Source organism: Herpailurus yagouaroundi, unplaced genomic scaffold, assembly GCF_014898765.1.
Source record: "Herpailurus yagouaroundi ecotype Mexico unplaced genomic scaffold, PumYag 191, whole genome shotgun sequence".
Taxonomy (NCBI): Eukaryota; Metazoa; Chordata; class Mammalia; order Carnivora; family Felidae; genus Herpailurus; species Herpailurus yagouaroundi.
The window spans coordinates 10590751-10608552 of record NW_024412422.1 but is presented as its reverse complement, the minus strand read 5'-3'; the positions used below and the strand labels follow the sequence as shown (position 1 = coordinate 10608552).

At 41.2% G+C, this 17802-nt stretch overlaps 1 protein-coding gene across 5 annotated transcripts in view; it reads right to left on the bottom strand.

Annotated features, from left to right (window-relative positions):
* HECTD4 (HECT domain E3 ubiquitin protein ligase 4) overlaps nt 1-17802 on the bottom strand; it is a 189591-nt gene that overhangs the window by 131992 nt on the left and 39797 nt on the right. For all 5 annotated transcript variants that reach the window (XM_040443841.1, XM_040443843.1, XM_040443842.1 and 2 more), the window contains exon 2: nt 870-1387. In XM_040443841.1, coding sequence (XP_040299775.1) covers nt 870-1387 — 518 coding nt within the window. The remainder of the gene's footprint in view (nt 1-869; nt 1388-17802) is intronic.

Genomic DNA, 17802 nt, shown 5'->3' with positions numbered 1-17802 from the left:
TCTCCCTCTCTGCCCCTCTCCTGCTTGTGCTCGCTCTCAAAAATAGACATTAGAAAAAAAAGATAAAGAGAAAAAAGAACTCAAAGAAAATTCTGAAGAGGGACAGATTAGTGTGACATTAATTAGTGACACTAATCTGTCAGACCGTGGTCCCTAACAGGTCTCTAGACAACTAGCTTAGAAGTAAGGGCAGTGGACCTTTTTCTCACAAATATGTGCCAATGAACATACAGTTATCGGGCAGGACAACGTGGAAATCCTCTCCTGGAAAAGTCACTCTGAGCACATTTCCTATTGATACGAAATCAGTAACATCAGCTTACACACAAAGGATGGCACGCTAGTAAATCTGGACATATACAGAGAGATCTTTCCATTAAACTAACGGAAGCATCAGGGTCCAGAAACAGAATTTATGACCAAATCTGTGGGACTGAGTCCAGATAAGAACCCACTCACTTGCCGACACGCTCCTTAGAGACACCCATGGAAAAAAAAATTAAAAGCAATACAAGTTTTCTGACCGTCCTCCCAGGAGAGATAGATATGCCACCCCCACTAACTACTCCGAAAACGCTCATCATCCAAGGGGCGAGTAGATAACCACAAGGGTTGGCTCTCCATTTTAAGCTGTTTCAGCTTTATCACGGGAGAGCAGACAGCAAAAACTGGAGCTTTAGCCTCCAGCTGGGGGTTCCTGGTGCCAAGTTTCGGTGAAGGCATCTTCTGCGCGGTCAAGGCTGGGGAATCCAATGCTGCCAACCAAGAAGGCCTCCTGGACGCGACGACCTCATCAAACGGGCCTGCCCTCTTACTCACGCCCCACCCCTGGCAGCACGTCAGCAGGCGGTACGTCTGACTGCCCTTACCTGGCACATGCTAACGCCACCAGAGCGGCAGCAGCATTTTCCTTTTGCTTATGTGGGACGTGTCGGCCCGTGTCAGGAGCGTCCTCCAGCCAGGAGCACAGCAGAGTTTCGATGCCATTGAGACAGTCGGCGGGCTCCTTGGTCAGGCTCAAAGGCTGGCAGTCGCGAAGGCAGTTCAATAGCACCTCGGCAGTTATGTTACAGAGGGAGGGGTCCGTTCTGCTCTGGGACTGAATGAGGGGGAAGACCAGCAGGAGCCCCATCCGAGACGTGAAGGGCGCCTGCTCGGGTTGCTGCAGCAAGCCCTGGCGTTTGAGCAGGGCCAGGGTCTCTTCGTCACCCGAACTCTCTCTCTCGTGCTGTTCCTCCAAGGCCAGCTGGCGCTGGGCATTCCACAGTCCTCGCAAGGCGTTCAGGCGGTATTCCAGCAGGCGGGCGTAGGCGTTGCTCTGATTGCCACACACAGAGCGCAAACGTTCGGCTAATTCCGTCGGGTTCTTGGTCTCAAATGTTAAAATCTAAGGGAGGAAACAAACAAACAAAGAAGTTCGTGTGCATGGTTTTCACCACCGCTTTCACCTGCGGAAGCAAGTCTAGCCAATGGTGTCTAAAAACAGTCCACGTAAATCATCGTAACTGCGGCCAAATGTGAAAATATGTGCCATAAAGCCAGGTAGTTGCTGATGGAGATTTTTCTCCTTGTGGCGTTTCTGCTAGTGCTCCAATTAAAAGTAATATCAGACCTAACTGAAAGAGCCCAAATCATAAAAATAGTGAAGGGTGGAATTCAGAAGTTACTTTGCTCTAGAAAATGGAGGTACAAATCTTAATTAAATGCTCGAGTTATCATGTAAGTCTGACTCCGCTTACCAGGTGGATTATACATGAAAAGAACAAAGTTTTACCTTCAAAATCGAATATACCTAGTCAATAATTGATAGTTTATGGTTCTTTGATTTTGAAGAACACTCCATTTTTACTACTGTTAATCCATTATTTCAATCGGTGACATGGTATAGATTTATTCAGATTTATACGGACAGAGGAATCACTACTAGTTTCTTGCCAAAACCTACAATTACCAGGAGAGCTTCTCTAGATCTTCAGCAACTAGGGAAATAAAACCACTAAATCCTCAATCAAGGAAGGAACCAGCTATCAAGATAAAGAATTATGGGGGGGGGGGGGAGGGGGCTCAGTCAATTAAGCGTCGGACTTAGGCTCAGGTCATGATCTCAGTTTGTGACTTAGAGCCCCGCGTCAGGCTCTGTGCTGACAGCTCAGAGCCTGGAGCCTGCTTCGGATTGTGTCTCCCTCCCTCTGCCCCTCCCCTTGCTCACACTGTGTGTGTGTCTCTCTCTCTCTCTCTCTCTCTCTCTCTCTCTCTCAAGTAAATACACATTAATTTTTTTTTTAAAAGAATAGAATTAGGGCCTGCTGGGTGGCTCATTTGGTTGAGCAACCAACTCCATTTCAGCTCAGGTCAAGATCTTATGATATCCGAGCACTGATGGTGCTAAGACTACTTGGGATTCTCACTCTCACTTTCTCCCCCACCCTTGCCCCTCTCAGGCTTGCATGCACACATGTGCTCACTTTCAAATAAACTTTTAAAAATAAATGAATTAAACTTGGTGATGCCAAAAGTTTGCGCATATAAATTCAACTAGGTTAAAATGAACAAACTACTGTGGGAATGCAAGCTGGTGCAGACACTCTGGAAAACAGTATGGAGGTTCCCCAAAAAAATAAAAATAGAACTACCCTGTGACACAGCAATTGCACTACTAGGCATTTATCCACGGGATACAGGTGTGCTGTTTCGAAGGGACACATGCACCCCCATGTTTATAGCAGCACTGTCAACAATAGCCAAAGTATGGAAAGAGCCCAAATGTCCATCAATGGATGAGTGGATCAAGAAGATGTAGTATACATATTACACACACACACACACACAGAATATTACTCGGCTATCAAAAAGAATGAAATCTTGCCATTTGCAACTATGTGGATGGAATTGGAGGGTATTATGCTAAGTGAAATTAGTCAGAGAAAGACAAAAATCATGACTTCACTCAAATGAGGACTTTAAGAGACAAAACAGATGAACATAAGGGAAGGGAAACAAAAATCATAAAAACAGGAAGGGGGACAAAACAGAAGAGACTCAAATATGGAGAACAAACTGAGGGTTACTGGAGGGGTTGTGAGGGGGGGGATGGGCTAAGGGTAAGAAATGGGTAAGGGGCATTAAGGAACCTACTCCTGAAATCATTGTTGCACTATATGCTAACTAATTTGGATGTAAATTAAAAATAAAATAAAATTTTAAAAAGTTTTGAAAAGACAAAAACTAAAAAAATGAACAAACTACTGTAAGCAACAACGGAGGACACCTAGGAGCAAACACATTAAAACAATATCAGGGGCCAGAGGAATCTGTTTCTCAGTAGACCAAAAAAGGGTGGGAAGAGGTTTGAAATAAAAGCAAAAAAAAAAAAAAAAAAAAAAAATTTGTCATTGGCACTGACATTTTAAAAGGTTATATAGTTCACTTTATTTCTCTCAGAAACCTGCAAAATAATTTTACTACCTCAAATTTTTCCCTTCAAAATAACCCAATAAAACAAGAACTTCCAGAACAATGTAAACCCTGTATCTGCCTTGCTTAGCCATACATGCAAGTCACTGAAGTGAAAAAAAATGTTCAGTTTAAAAAGACATATTCCAGGGTGCCTGGCTGGCTCAGTCAATAGAGCATGTGATTTGATCTCAGGGTTGTGGGTTCAAGCCCCATGTTGGGTGTGGAGCCTACTTATAAATAAAAACCAAATTCCAATTCAAAAAATGTATTTCGTGTATCTGAAAACAGTTCATAGTTTAAAAAAAAAAAAAAGTAAGCAATTTGAACTTCAGTGCCAGCCAATTTCAACCAACAGGAGCACCTGGGTAGCTCAGTTGGCAAAGCATCCCACTCTTGGTTTTGGCTCAGGTCATGATTTCACGACGTGTGAGTTCTAACCCCACACTGGGCTCTGTGCTGACAGTGTAGAGCCTGCTTCGGAGTCTGTCTCTCTCTCTCCTCCCTCCCCTCCCCCCCCCCCCCGCCCTGCTTTGCTCGCTTGCTCACACTCTCAAACTTAAAAAATATATATTAAAAAAAAATAAAGTTTCATGGCACAAAAGCAGACACTCAGATCAACGGAACAGCATAGAGAACCCAGAAATGGACCCACAAACATATGGCCAACCCATCTTTGACAAAACGGGAAAGAATATCCAAAGGAATAAAGACCATCTCTTCAGCAAATGGATCTGGGAAAGCTGGAGAGGAACATGCAGAAAAATGAACCTGGACCACTGTCTTACACCATACACAAAAATAAACTGAAAATGGATGAAAGACCTCAATGTAAAACAGAAAGCCATCAAAATCCTCGAGGAGAAAGCAGGCAAAAACCTCTTTGACCTCGGCCGCAGCAACTTCTTACTCACTATGTGTCTGGAAGCAAGGGAAACAAAAGCAAATGAACTCATCAAAATAAAAAGCTTCTGCACAGCAAAGTAAACAATCAGCAACCCATGGAATGGGAGAACATATTTGCAAACAACAGGTCAGATACAGGTTTAGTATCCAAAACCTATAAAGAACTTACCAAACTCAACACACAAAAAACAATCAATCCAGTGAAGAAATGGGCAAAAAACATGAATAGACACTTCTCCACAGAAGACATCCAGATGGCCAACTGACACATGAAAAAATGTTCCACATCACTCATCATCCGGGAAATACAAATCAAAACCACAATGAGATACCACCTCACACCTGTCAGAATGGCTAACATTAACAACTCAGGCAACAACAGATGTTGGTGAGAATGCAGAGAAAAAGGATCTCTTTTGCACTGCTGGTGGGAATGCAAACTGGTGCAGCCACTCTGGAAAACAGTATGGAGGTTCCTCAAAAAAAATTAAAAATAGAACTACCCTATGACCCAACAATTGCACTACTAGGTATTTATCCGAGGGATACAGTTGTGCTGTTTTGAAGGGACATTTGCATCCCAATGTTTATAGCAGCACTATCGACAATAGCCAAAGTATGGAAAGAGCCCAAATGTCCATTGATGGATGATTGGATAAAGAAGATGTGGGGTGTGTGTGTGTGTGTGTGTGTGTGTAGTTATTACTAGGTAATCAAAAAGAATGAAATCTTGCCATTTGCAACTATATAGATGGAACTAGAGGGTATTATGCTAAGCGAAATTAGAGAAAAACAAATATCATATGACTTCACTCATAGGAGGACTTTAAGAGACCAAACAGATGAACACAAGGGAAGGGGAACACAAATAACAAAAACAGGGAGGGGGACAAAACAGAAGAGACTCCTATAGGGAGAACAAACAGAGGGTTACTGGAGGGATTGTGGGAGGGGGGAATGGGCTAAATGGGTAAGGGGCATTAAGGAACCTACTCCTGAAATCACTGTTGCACTGTATGCTAACTAAACTTGGATATAAATTTAAAAAGTTAAATAAGTAAACAATAAAATTTCAACCAATGACTTAGCAATAAAAACGGATACACACAACTTCAATGAATCTCGATGGCATTTTGTTGAGTACAAGCAGCCAATTTCAAAAGGTCGCATCGGTTTGATTCCATTTACATGACTTTCTGGAAAAAAAATAGAACTATCATGATGGAGAAGAGCTCAGGGATTGCCAGAGGTTAGGGGGAACCGTCAGATTATGATTATGTAGGAATGGTATGAAGAAGTTTTTTGGAATGAACAAAGGGTTCTGTATCCTGGTGGTGGTTGTGATGTGAATCTATACATGTGTTAAAATTCATACAACAGTATACCTTCTGAAAAGGTCAATTTCACTGTACAATAAATTTTTAAACAAAAGGAAAAAAATTCCAACCAGGTTAGATCTGTATTTAACTAGGTTTTACTGGGTAAAGCTATATTGCAGGTCACGTTAAAATTAAGAACTAGTTGGGGCGCCTGGGTGGCGCAGTCGGTTAAGCGTCCGACTTCAGCCAGGTCACGATCTCGCAGTCCGTGAGTTCGAGCCCCGCGTCGGGCTCTGGGCTGATGGCTCAGAGCCTGGAGCCTGTTTCCGATTCTGTGTCTCCCTCTCTCTCTCTGCCCCTCCCCCATTCATGCTGTCTCTCTCTGTCCCAAAAATAAATAAATGTTGGAAAAAAAAATTAAAAAAAATTAAGAACTAGGGCCATTTTTAGTTAGTTTTTAGTTTAAAAAATTTTTTTTACATTTATTTTTGAGAGACAGTGAGACAGAGCGCAAGCGGGGGAAGAGCAGAGAGAGAAGGAAACACAGAATCTGAAGCAGCTTCCAGACTCTGAGCAAGCGGTCAGCACAGAGCCTGATGCAGGGCTCAAACCCACGAGCCGTGAGATCATGACCTGAGCTGAAGTTGGACGCTCAACTGGCTGAGCCACCCAGGAGCCCCCTTAGTTTTTAATACAACAGGATCAAACAAATAATGATTAAAGGTCTTACCATCAAGTCACAAACTGTTTTTCTACCTTTTGTCTGGATTCAAACATAAATCACCCTTTTATTTTCACACAGCAGAAAGAGATCACTTTTTTAAAGGTGCTTGTTATTTCAAGGGCAACCATCTACCTTGAAGCTGTAATCATATCCAAGGAAGGTAGACTGCCCTTTTGTTTTTTTTTTCCTTTAAGGATATCAACTCAAAAGTCAGTAACCAACCTCCAATATTAACATCAACAATGAGGGGCACTTAGGTGGCTCAGTTGATTAAGTGCCCTACTCTTGATTTCCGCTCAAGTCATGATCTCATTGTGTGTGAGACTGAGCCACACACAAGTTGGGATCTGTGCCAACAGTGTGGAGCCTGCTGAGGATTCTCTCTCTGCCCCTCCCTGGCTTGCGCACACACACGCTCTCACAAAAGAAATAAACGTAAAAAGAATGAAATAAAATCAACCACCAAAGACCAAGGTATTTTTCAATGTTGTTAAAAAAAAAAAAAAATCACAAAACTTTAAATTTGTCTTTCCAGCTATGAACATCTAAAACAAGTTTTGTTGCGTTTTTACAAGCCTTTCCAATATTGTTTTGTAATTTCCGCTGAATACAACTCTTTGATATAGAATACATGTCTTCTACATACGTTTTTACTTATGGTACACTGATCATCTCCTTAAGTTATATGAAGTAACTGTTAAAGATTCAATACAGGCTTTTATTACTCAAGAATCAAAGAGCTTAGTAACATTAAATTCAGCTATTTCTTTTTATTATCAATCTTAAACATAAGAGGTTCTAAAATGTGATATTTCATGGTTCATAAAATATGACCGAATCTATACCTAACTCCAAATATTAAGACTAGCTGAAAAAAAAAAAACTAATATACTTCTGCACTTTTTTGTGATTCTATTTTTATAAGTACTTCGGTTATATTTTGGCATTCCACTTGAAAGACAAAGATTCTGAAAGGATCTGAGTTATAATTAACCAAATATTATATAATATACACACTTAAGTGACTTGTATTTATTGATTTAGCAGTATCTAAAGCACACTATGCTTTCAGAAATCCATTAGACTACTCAGCATTGTCCATTCCAATGGCCCCTTAGAAAAACTAAGAACTGTGCACTACATGGCTGTTTTTCAGAATTCTAAGTTTGAAGGTCATGGCCAAACATCAGCTCAAAGACCTCATACCTCGGAGTTTTAGTGAGTCCGCTATGAAGGATCTATTCTGGTACTTATGAATATTAAATGATTGGTCTCAGATCCTGCTATAAAACCACTGCTCTCAGTAACTGCTCAAAGTAGACCGAAGACCAGAATGTCCTTAGAAAAGGAATACTTTTTTAAGAAGGGGGAAAGCTATTTAAGACACAGGGAAGATCCCCGTCATCCTTAATCAGAAGGAAGGGTCACTAACTGTACTTTGGTGATAATGAAGTCACCCAACGAAAGGAAGGACTTTCAAAGCGACTTGTAGCCTTAAAGTACTTTTTAAAAAAATCATAGGTGACACACACAAGTTTAAGCTAAAACAACAATCATTCTAGAAAGCCCAACAGGGTAGAATTTGCCAGCCAAATCTAGCTTTGAACAAAATTCCAGTATTTGACCTAAGAGCAGTTATAGAGGATCTGCTCACTTCAGCCAATTTCTTTCCATCTTCCACATGGAAAAATACACGAACATACACCTGCCAGCCATGATGTAAAATATGAAATGCCAACATGCATTTCAAGTAATTGTGGTAGTAAGAAAAAGCACAGAGAGGCTTTTAAAGTAGTAGAGCATGTTATATATAAAGAAATTAACTAAACCAATAATAGAAAAGATTAGGGCATGAACTACTGCATTCCCCTGAATGTAAATATCAATATCCATCTACTTCACTGTTTGGAATAGGGATGGAAGTCTCTAAAAGGGTCAAGAAATTAAAAGATCTATTAGAGCCTACCTCTGAAAGAAATAAAGTAATCTCATTTCTAAGAATTTACCCTAAAAAAAAAAATTCCAGAAATAAAATATACAGAAATGTTCACCACAGTTTTATCTGAGTGGAAAGAACAGAAGCAATCTCAACATCTAAAGGGCAGTGTTCAGGGGTGGCTGGCTGGCTAGCTTAGTCGGTACAGCATGCAACTCGATTTCAGTGTTGGGAGTTCGAGTCCCACATTGGGTGTACAGATTACTTAAGAATAAAATCAAAAAGAAAAAGAAAATAGGAATTAATCTTCGGCAAACCAGCATAGTAAAATAAATTGGGGGCACCTGGCTTGCTCAGTTGGTGGCGCATGCAACTCAATCTCAGGGTTGGGAGTTGAAGCCCTACAATGAGTGCAGATTACTTAAAAATAAATGAAACTAGAAAAATAAAAATTTAATGGGGCGCCTGGGTGGCTCAGTCAGTTAAGCGTCCGAGTTCAGCTCAGATCATGATCTCACAGTCCAGGAGTTTGAGCCCTGCATTGGGCTCTGTGCTGACAGCTCAGAGCCTGAAGCCTGCTTTGGGCTCTGTGTCTCCTTCTCTCTCTGCCTCTCTGCCTCTCATGCTCGCGCTCTCTCTCTCAAAAGTAAACCTTAACAAAAAATTAAAAAATAAAATAAAAATAAGATAAAAATAAAATAAAAATAAAAATTTTAAAAAGTGCTCAATTAAAACATGATATTAGGGGCACCTGGGTGGTTCAGTTGCTTGAGCATCCAACTCTTGATTTCTGCTCAAGTTATGATCTCATAGTTTGTGGTCTTGAGCCCCATGTTAGGCTCTGTGTGGATGGTGAGGAGCCTGCTTGGGATTCTCTCTCTGCCTATGCTCTTGCTCTCTTTCACTCTTGCTCTCAAAGTAAGTAAACTTAAAGATAACATATGACAATGGAATATTATGCAGTAACTAAAAAAAAGTTGAAACCAAACAAAAAGCGGTATAAGAATTATATATGCCCTGGGGCGCCTGGGTGGCTCAGTCGGTTAAACATCTGACTTCGGCTTGGGTCATGATCTTGCAGTTCGGGAGTTCGAGACCCACATTGGGCTCTGTGCTGACAGCTCAGAGCCTGGAGCCTACTTCGGAGTCTGTCTCCCTCTTTCTCTCTGCCTCTCCCCCACTCACAATCTGTCTCAAAAATAAACATTAAAAAAACTAATTATATATACCCTATAATTAGGACTATGTAAAACACGCTTGTTCAATTTAAAATGTCATTAGTATTTGTGGTAATAGAAACACGGGTTTTCTCTGTTTAAAAAAAAAAATAGTGGGGGAAAAAAAGAGAAAGAAAAAGAAACAGGGGTGCCTGGGTGGCTCAGTCAGTTAAGGATCCAACTTCAGCTCAGGTCACGATCTCGCAGTCCTGGAGTTTGAGCTGCACACCGGGCTCTGTACCGACAGCTCAGAGCCTGGAGCCTGCTTCAGATTCTGTGTCCTCCTCTCTGCACCTCCCCCTGCTCACTCTCCATCTCTGGATCTCTCTCTCTCTCAAGAATAAACATTAAAACAAAACAAAAAAAAATAACAGTGATAAGTTCAAGAGTTCATATTTAAGCAATCATAACTACAGGGGTGATTTTTCTAAAGCAAATGCTATTTTTAAATAACTAGTAGTCAAACAAATAGTGACGAGTGATATATTTAAAATTTGGGGGACATCTGAGAAAAAAATCATGAAAACCACAGGCTACAGAGTCCTTACATCAGCTGACTAGTTCCATCTGTTGCACTTTGGCAGCAAATAATGTAGCGGCTGGTTAGATTCCTGGTTAGGAGGGAAGATTGAGTCGTGGGACAGGGAAGACACTGCAGATACTGGGAGCTATGAATAAACAATAAAACCTTTCACTCTCCAAAAAGAAAGGATACTTAAAACTCAGGACTATGCCTGCCTTGGCAGCACATACACTGAAACTCAGGATCACTCAAGCTCCAAACAGATGAATTACTATACTCCCTGATCGGCTACATTAACCAATTCATTAGATGTACCTGTCAGCGTAAAAAGGACTTTATACCTGGGTTGTTATTTCAAAGCAGATCAACTGGCTGGTCTTGCAAACTCAACACAAAACTTTTCAGGAAAGGCAATAGAATACGGAAACCCTCTCAAATGTTAGGGTGAATTTTTAAGTCCTTCTGTAAGTTTTCCCGTTTTTCACATTATGAAGATGGCAATCATGGCCAAATTGAATTGCATAATTGCATATGGCAATTCACAGAATAGAAGATCTCAAGTGAACCAAGTAAATGAATTGTGAATGGAAGGATGGAATTCTAGCTCTAATACAAAAGCCTAAATCAAAAGTGGATCACTTATCAATTAAATTAGACCCCAAATCTGCATATCCCCATCCAGTCCTAGAAATACACATGTTCAAATTCTTTCAACATCTATTTGTAAAAAGGGTCTTTAATGGATAACATGATTAAGTTGCAGGCTTTAATTTAGGAGTTTAAGCCCCTAGCTTGGTGACAAAACTAGAATGGGCCCTGCCTTGTTTCCAGGTTGTTCGGCTTTGGATCAGCCCTGTGGAACTTGCTCCAGTGATTTCTCCCACATCTTCACACTCCTGCTGCTGACGGCACGATTATCAGAATTGTGAAGATTCAGGGAGCCTGCCTGGCTCAGTGAGAAGAGCACGCAACTCTTGATCTCAGGGTCAGGAGTTTGAGCCCCATGTTGGGGCTAGAACTTAAATAAACAAACAACAACAACAAAGAATGGTGAGGATGCAGGAGCTAAGGAATCATGGTTCCAATTCTTGCATGAAAGTTCTCTCTCGACCTGGCCCTGCCGATTTTCTCCTCATCTTTTGCCATTTCCCCATGACCAGGGTCCTATTTTTTTTTTTTTTTTTTTCATCTGCCTGCTTTTGTTGCCTGAATATTCACCCCATCGGGCTAAGTCCTACCTTTCAAAATTCAGCTCGGTCACCTGCTTTTGAAAAAATCTGATTTCCTTACTTTTTTTTTTCCCCTTTCCAGAATGAGCTTCCATGTGTGTCCACCAGTACATACCTCTATCAGAGGATCGGCTAGAAGCTAGAAGGAAAAATGCATCTGCTGTTTCAATAGGAATGGATCAAGGATTCGTTTGTTAGGACTAAAGAAAAAGATCTCTGAAGAGATGAACTTTGTTAACTGATTGCATCACCTACTTAAAGACTACCATACTGTGATCTATTCAAACACTCAGCATAGATTTTAGTAAGAGGAAAAAAAAAAATCACTGTTCTTAAATATAAAAAATGTATCAAATTAAAGGAAATTATGTAACTCCAATATGTGTAACACCACAGGACTATAATGTGGGTTATTTACAGTCTCTCTCTTTCAACGAGCTGAGTACTAAAGGGGAAAAAAAATTTTTAAGTTTTTATTATTTTGACAGAGTGTGTACGTGCACATACACACACGCGAGGGAGGGAAAGGAGCAGAGAGAGGAAGAGAGACATGCTCTCAGCACGAAGCCCAATGCAGGGCTCGAACTCACAAACTAGGAGAGAAGGACTTGAGCTGAAACCTAGAGTCGGCCGCTTAACCTACTGAGCCGACCTGGCGCACCAGGGGGAAACCAGATCTTATTCACATTTGTATCACCAGAGCTTAGCACAGTGTCTGGCACGTAAACATTTGCCAAATTAACGAGAAGATACATGAATTCCAAGAATAATTCTTTCAGGAGGTACATCTGATTCCCACTGTACATCTGAGTAACCCTTGCTCGGTTGGACTGATTAGAAGTCTGCCTTCTGGAGAAATGGAAAAGAATTCTTCCTCTTCCACATAAGAGCTTTTTCATCAGATGAAGAAAATACGTGTGATAAGAGGGGACACCAGAATACGAGTTAGGGCCGTTGTTCTCAACCCTGGCCACACATTAAAATTGCTTTGAGAAAAAAAAAATTTTTTTTTTTGAGAGAGACAGAGAGAGAGAGAGAGAGGGAGAGAGAGAGAGAGAGAGAGAGAGAGAATCTGAGGCAGGCTCCAGGCTCTGAGCTGTCAGTATAGAGCCCGACATAGGGCTTGAACTCACGAGTCATGCATGAGATCACGACCTGGGCCAAAGTTGGCCGCTCAACTGAGCCACCCCATCAAGCCTCCCCATGAGAGCTTTCAAAACAATACTAATGAGTGGGCCCCAATCCAGTCAGATTAATTCAGAATACTTGGGGATGGAACCCATGGGGGTGTGTGTGTGTGTGTGTGTGTGTGTGTGTGTGTGTATGTGTGTGTGTGTGTGTGTGTCTGTGTGTAACTCCACCAGTGAAAGCAATGGGCAGCCAAGATTTCCTACTGTTAGGGAATCCAGGTTCCAGCCCAGACTCCACAAATGACAATTTCCCCTTAGGGATTTTACTTTAACTCACTCAGTCTGTATTTCTGCATCTCTAAAAATGAGGGCAACGCCCGCCTCCATTTACACAGTTAAGATGGAAACAAATGTTCAGGGAGCACTCTGAAAGGTTGCAACTACTGAACAATTGTTAGGATGTCCTTATTTTAGACCACATCACCACCAAGAAAGGGAATTTTTCCAGATTACCCTGAAAGAAAAAACCAGACCAGATGAAAGCTGGGAGTGTTGGGGGTGGGGTAAGGGAGGTATGGAATGAAACACGTGCTTCATTTGAGCCAACACCGTTTTTAAAATGCTAATGCAATCTTAAAATGCATTAGTAGAATGCCAGGGTCAGGAGCAAGGGAGGTAATAATCTCATTTATATTCTGCAATGGTCAAACTTTAACTGGAATATCCCGTTCAGTTCAGGGCACCTCATTTTAAGAGGTCATTAACAGACTAGTAGGGGTCCAGAAGAGGGTGATTGGACTACTCTGGCAATCATGTCATGAGAAATGGTTAAGGAAGCAGGGATGTGTGGCCTACAAGGGAGGAGTTGGAATGGGGAGCAGCGTTCATAAAACTGAAGGGCTGTCAGGTGGAAGAGGAAGACTTTACTGCTCCAGAGGCAGCAGAGAAAGGAAGTTACTGGGATGCACAGCATAACAAAGAACTTGGATAATAATTTGAAGAGCGTGGATCACAATTCCTGGATATACTTAAAACAAAGATTCTTGGGGGTTGGGGGATGGGTGGTGGCACTTGGGTGACTCGGTGAAGCGTTCAACTTCAGCTCAGGTCACGATCTCACGGTCCGTGAGTTTGTGACCCACATCGGGCTCTGTGCTGACAGCTCAGAGCCTAGAGCCTGTTCCAGAGTCTGTGTCTCCCTCTTGCTCTCTGCCCCTCCCCCACTTGCACTCAGTCTCTCGCTCTCAAAACGTTAAAAAAATTTATCTTAAAGTTTCTTGGGATCCACCTACAAAGACCATTTCAAGAAGTGGTTGTGCCCTGGAACCTACATCTGAAGAAGCAGGCTCTGTGTAATTCTGGGTAATTTTTAAAAATTTTTTATAGAAGGTTTATAATTCACATCCTAAAATTCATACACTTAAGGTGCAAAAGTCAATGGCTTTTAGTATATTCAGAGTCATACAGTCATTAGCACAATTTTAGAACCCTTCCAACACCTCCGAAAGAAATTCGGTACCCATTAGCAATCTCTCCCCTTCCCCCAAATCTTACTTAGGCCTCGGCCATCACTAACCTACTGTCTAGATTTACATATTCTTCGCATTAAATGTAAGTGGAATGCTACTACGCGTGGTATTTTGCATAAGTCACTTAGCATTATGTTTTTGAGATTTGTCTATGTTGTAGCATACATTAGCACTTCATTCTGGTTTACTGAATATTTCATTCTATGGATAGATCACATCGTATTTATCCATTCATTGATTGGAGTTCTACTTTGGGGAGGTTATGAATAACGCTGCTATGAACATTCAAGTTTTTGTGCGGACGTAGGTTTTCATCCCTTGGGGTTATTTACCCAACAGAAAAACCACGGAGTCATATGGTAACTCTGTTTTTACCCTATGGAGGAACCGCTCAACTGTTCTCCAAAGTGGCTGCACCTTTTAAATTTCCAGCAGCAATGTATGAAGATTTCAGTCTCTCCACATCATTGCTAACACTTGTTATTATCTGTCTTTTGATTAGAGCCATCCAAGTGGGTGTGAAATGGTAACTCACGTGCTTTTGATTTGCCTTCCCTGACGGTTAACGATGTTAAACATCTCATGGGCTTACTGGTCATTCGCCTATCTTTGGAAAAACAGTACGTTTTGTGAAACAGCGGTTTTGCTATGTCAAAAACAGTAACTCCAACGGACAAACACATCAAATACATTTAAACCCACAAGCTTATATTATGAAAAAGAAATCACCATTGGAGGATGTTGGTAAACCAGCTCATTTTGAAAAGTGGTTAATACAGGGAAAGATTCAAACATGTGTCCTGCCTTTCTCATATGAACCGTACACCTAGATGAGCAAACTGTTGAGGAAAGAAAACTTCCCTTTACATAAGCGTTACGACTAATCAAAGTATGCAGGTATGACGGACCGGCACCATTTTGCGATCTCGATTTAAAAGATGTAGGCACAGGGCTTTAATAGCTGCAAACAGGGGCGCCTGGGTGGCACAGTCGGTTAAGCGTCCGACTTCAGCCAGGTCACGATCTCGCGGTCCGTGAGTTCGAGCCCCGCATCAGGCTCTGGGCTGATGGCTCAGAGCCTGGAGCCTGTTTCCGATTCTGTGTCTCCCTCTCTCTCTGCCCCTCCCCCGTTCATGCTCTGTCTCTCTCTGTCCCAAAAATAAATAAACGTTGAAAAAAAAAATTAAAAAAAAAATAGCTGCAAACATCACAAAAAAGCAGCAGACATCATATGCCTATTGACAAACACATACACCACCACCTGAGAAGCAGTCTTGCAAAAAAAAAAAAAAAAAAAAAGAAAAAAAAAAAACAAAGACAACAATCAGACTTGAATTTGATCAAACCATGCTCTAGAAGAACAAAATTTTGTCAACAAATAAACCAGAAGGCCAGAGGTGGGGAGAAAGGAAACAGTTTAAGATATCTCAGTGTGTCTTATTTAGATCCTCAAACAACCTTTAAAAAAATATTAACAATTCTAAGACCATTGGAGGGGTGCCTGGGTGGCTCAGTTGGTTAAAGGTCTGACTTCAGCTGAGGTCATGATCTTACAGTTCAGGAGTTTGAGCCCCACATCAGGCTCCGTGCTCACACAGCACAGCCTGCTTGGATCCTGTCCCTCTCTCTCCCTCTCAAAAACATTTTTTAAAAATGGAAATTTGAACACTGCCTATGTAATTTTAAGGAATGGTTTTTTTTTTTTTTTTAATTTTTGAGACAGAGAGAAACAGAGCATGAGCAGGGGAGGGGCAGAGAGAGAGGGAGACACGGAATCTGAAGCAGGCTCCAGACTCCGAGCTATCAGTACAGAGCCCGACGCGGGGCTCGAACTCACAAGCTGTGAGATCATGACCTGATCTGAAGTCGGTTGCTTAACCAACTGAGCCACCCAGGCACCCCAGGAATGGTTAATTTTTAAAGATACTATTATGTTAGGATTTTTTAAAGGAGTCTTTTATATATATATATATATATATATATATATATATATATATATATACATACACACACACACACACACACATATATATCTTAGATATATATTGAATATATATCTTTTAGATATATATTGAAGTATTTATGAATAAAATGATAGGTCACAGAAAGACATTCTATGCTCATGGATTTGAAGAGCAAGTATTGTTGAAAGGCGTCTACGTGGGGCGCCTGGGTGGCGCAGTCGGTTAAGCGTCCGACTTCAGCCAGGTCACGATCTCGCGGTCCGTGAGTTCGAGCCCCGCGTCAGGCTCTGGGCTGATGGCTCAGAGCCTGGAGCCTGTTTCCGATTCTGTGTCTCCCTCTCTCTCTGCCCCTCCCCCGTTCATGCTCTGTCTCCCTCTGTCCCAAAAATAAATAAACGTTGAAAAAAAAAAATTTAAAAAAAAAAAGGCGTCTACAATGCAAAGCAATCTATACATTTAATTCAATTCCTATCAAAATAGAAACATCATTTTTCACAGAACTAGAACAAACAATTCTAAAATTTGTATGGAATGACAAAAGACCCCAAATATCCAAAGCAATCTTGAAAAAGAAAACCTGGAGGCATCACAATTCCTGACTTTAAGTTATATTACAAAACTGTAGGATTCCAAATGGTATGGTGCTGGCACAAAAACAGACATACATGTCAATGAAACAGAATAGAAAAAGCCCAAATAAACACATCACTATATGGTCAATTCACCTTGACAAAGCAGGAAATATACCAAGGAAAAAGACAGTCTCTTCAACAAATGATGTTGGGAAAACTAGACGGCAACATTCAAAAGAAAGAAACTGGACACTTTCTTACATCACACACGAAAATAAATTCAGAATGGATGAAAGACCTAAATGTGATGGGAGACCTGATACCATAAAACCCTAGAAGCTAACACAGGCAGTAACTTCTTTGTCATTGACAGTAGCAACTTCTCTATAGCGATTACAAACTATTGGGACTACATCAAAATAAAGCTTCTCTGCACAATGAAGGAAACAATCAACAGAACTAAAAGGCAACCTATGGAATAAGATTTTTGCAAATGACATCCAATAAAGGATTAGTACCTCAAATACACAAATATATACAAAGAGCTTATGAAACACCCCCCCCCAAAACAAAAAACAAAAAATGGACAGTAGAGGGGCACCTGGGTGTCTTAGCTGGTTCAGCTTTGGCTCAGATCACAATCTCCCGGTTTGTGGGTTCGAGCCCCACATCAGGCTTTGCACTGAAAGTGCAGAGCCTGCTCTGGATTCTGTCTCCCTCTCTTTCTCTCTGCCTCTACCCCCCCCCCAAATAAACATTTAAAAAATTTAAAAACTTAAAAATTAAAAAAAAAATCAAAAGCAGACAGTAGACATGAACAGACATTTCTCCAAAGAAGACATACAGATGGCCAACACACACATGAAAAGATACTTATCATTTAACCGTCAGGGAAATGCAAAACAGAACTACAATGAGACATCACCTTACACCTGTCAGAATGCCCAAAAATCAACACAAGCAACAACAGGTGTCAGCAAAGATGTGGAGAAAAAGGAACCCTTGTGCACTGCTAGTAGGAATTCAAACTGGTACAGCCACCGTGGAAGACAGTGTGGAGGTCCCTCAAGAAGTTAAAAATAGAAATACCCTATGAGCTAGCAACCACAGTACAGGGTATTTATCCAAAGAATACAAAGATAATTGAAAAGGATACCCCTATGTTTATAGCAGCATTATTTAGCAAGAGCCAAATTATGGAAGCAGCTGAAGGGTCCACTAACTGATTAACGAGAAAAGAAGATATGGTGTATACACACACACACACACACACACACACACACACACACACACACACACA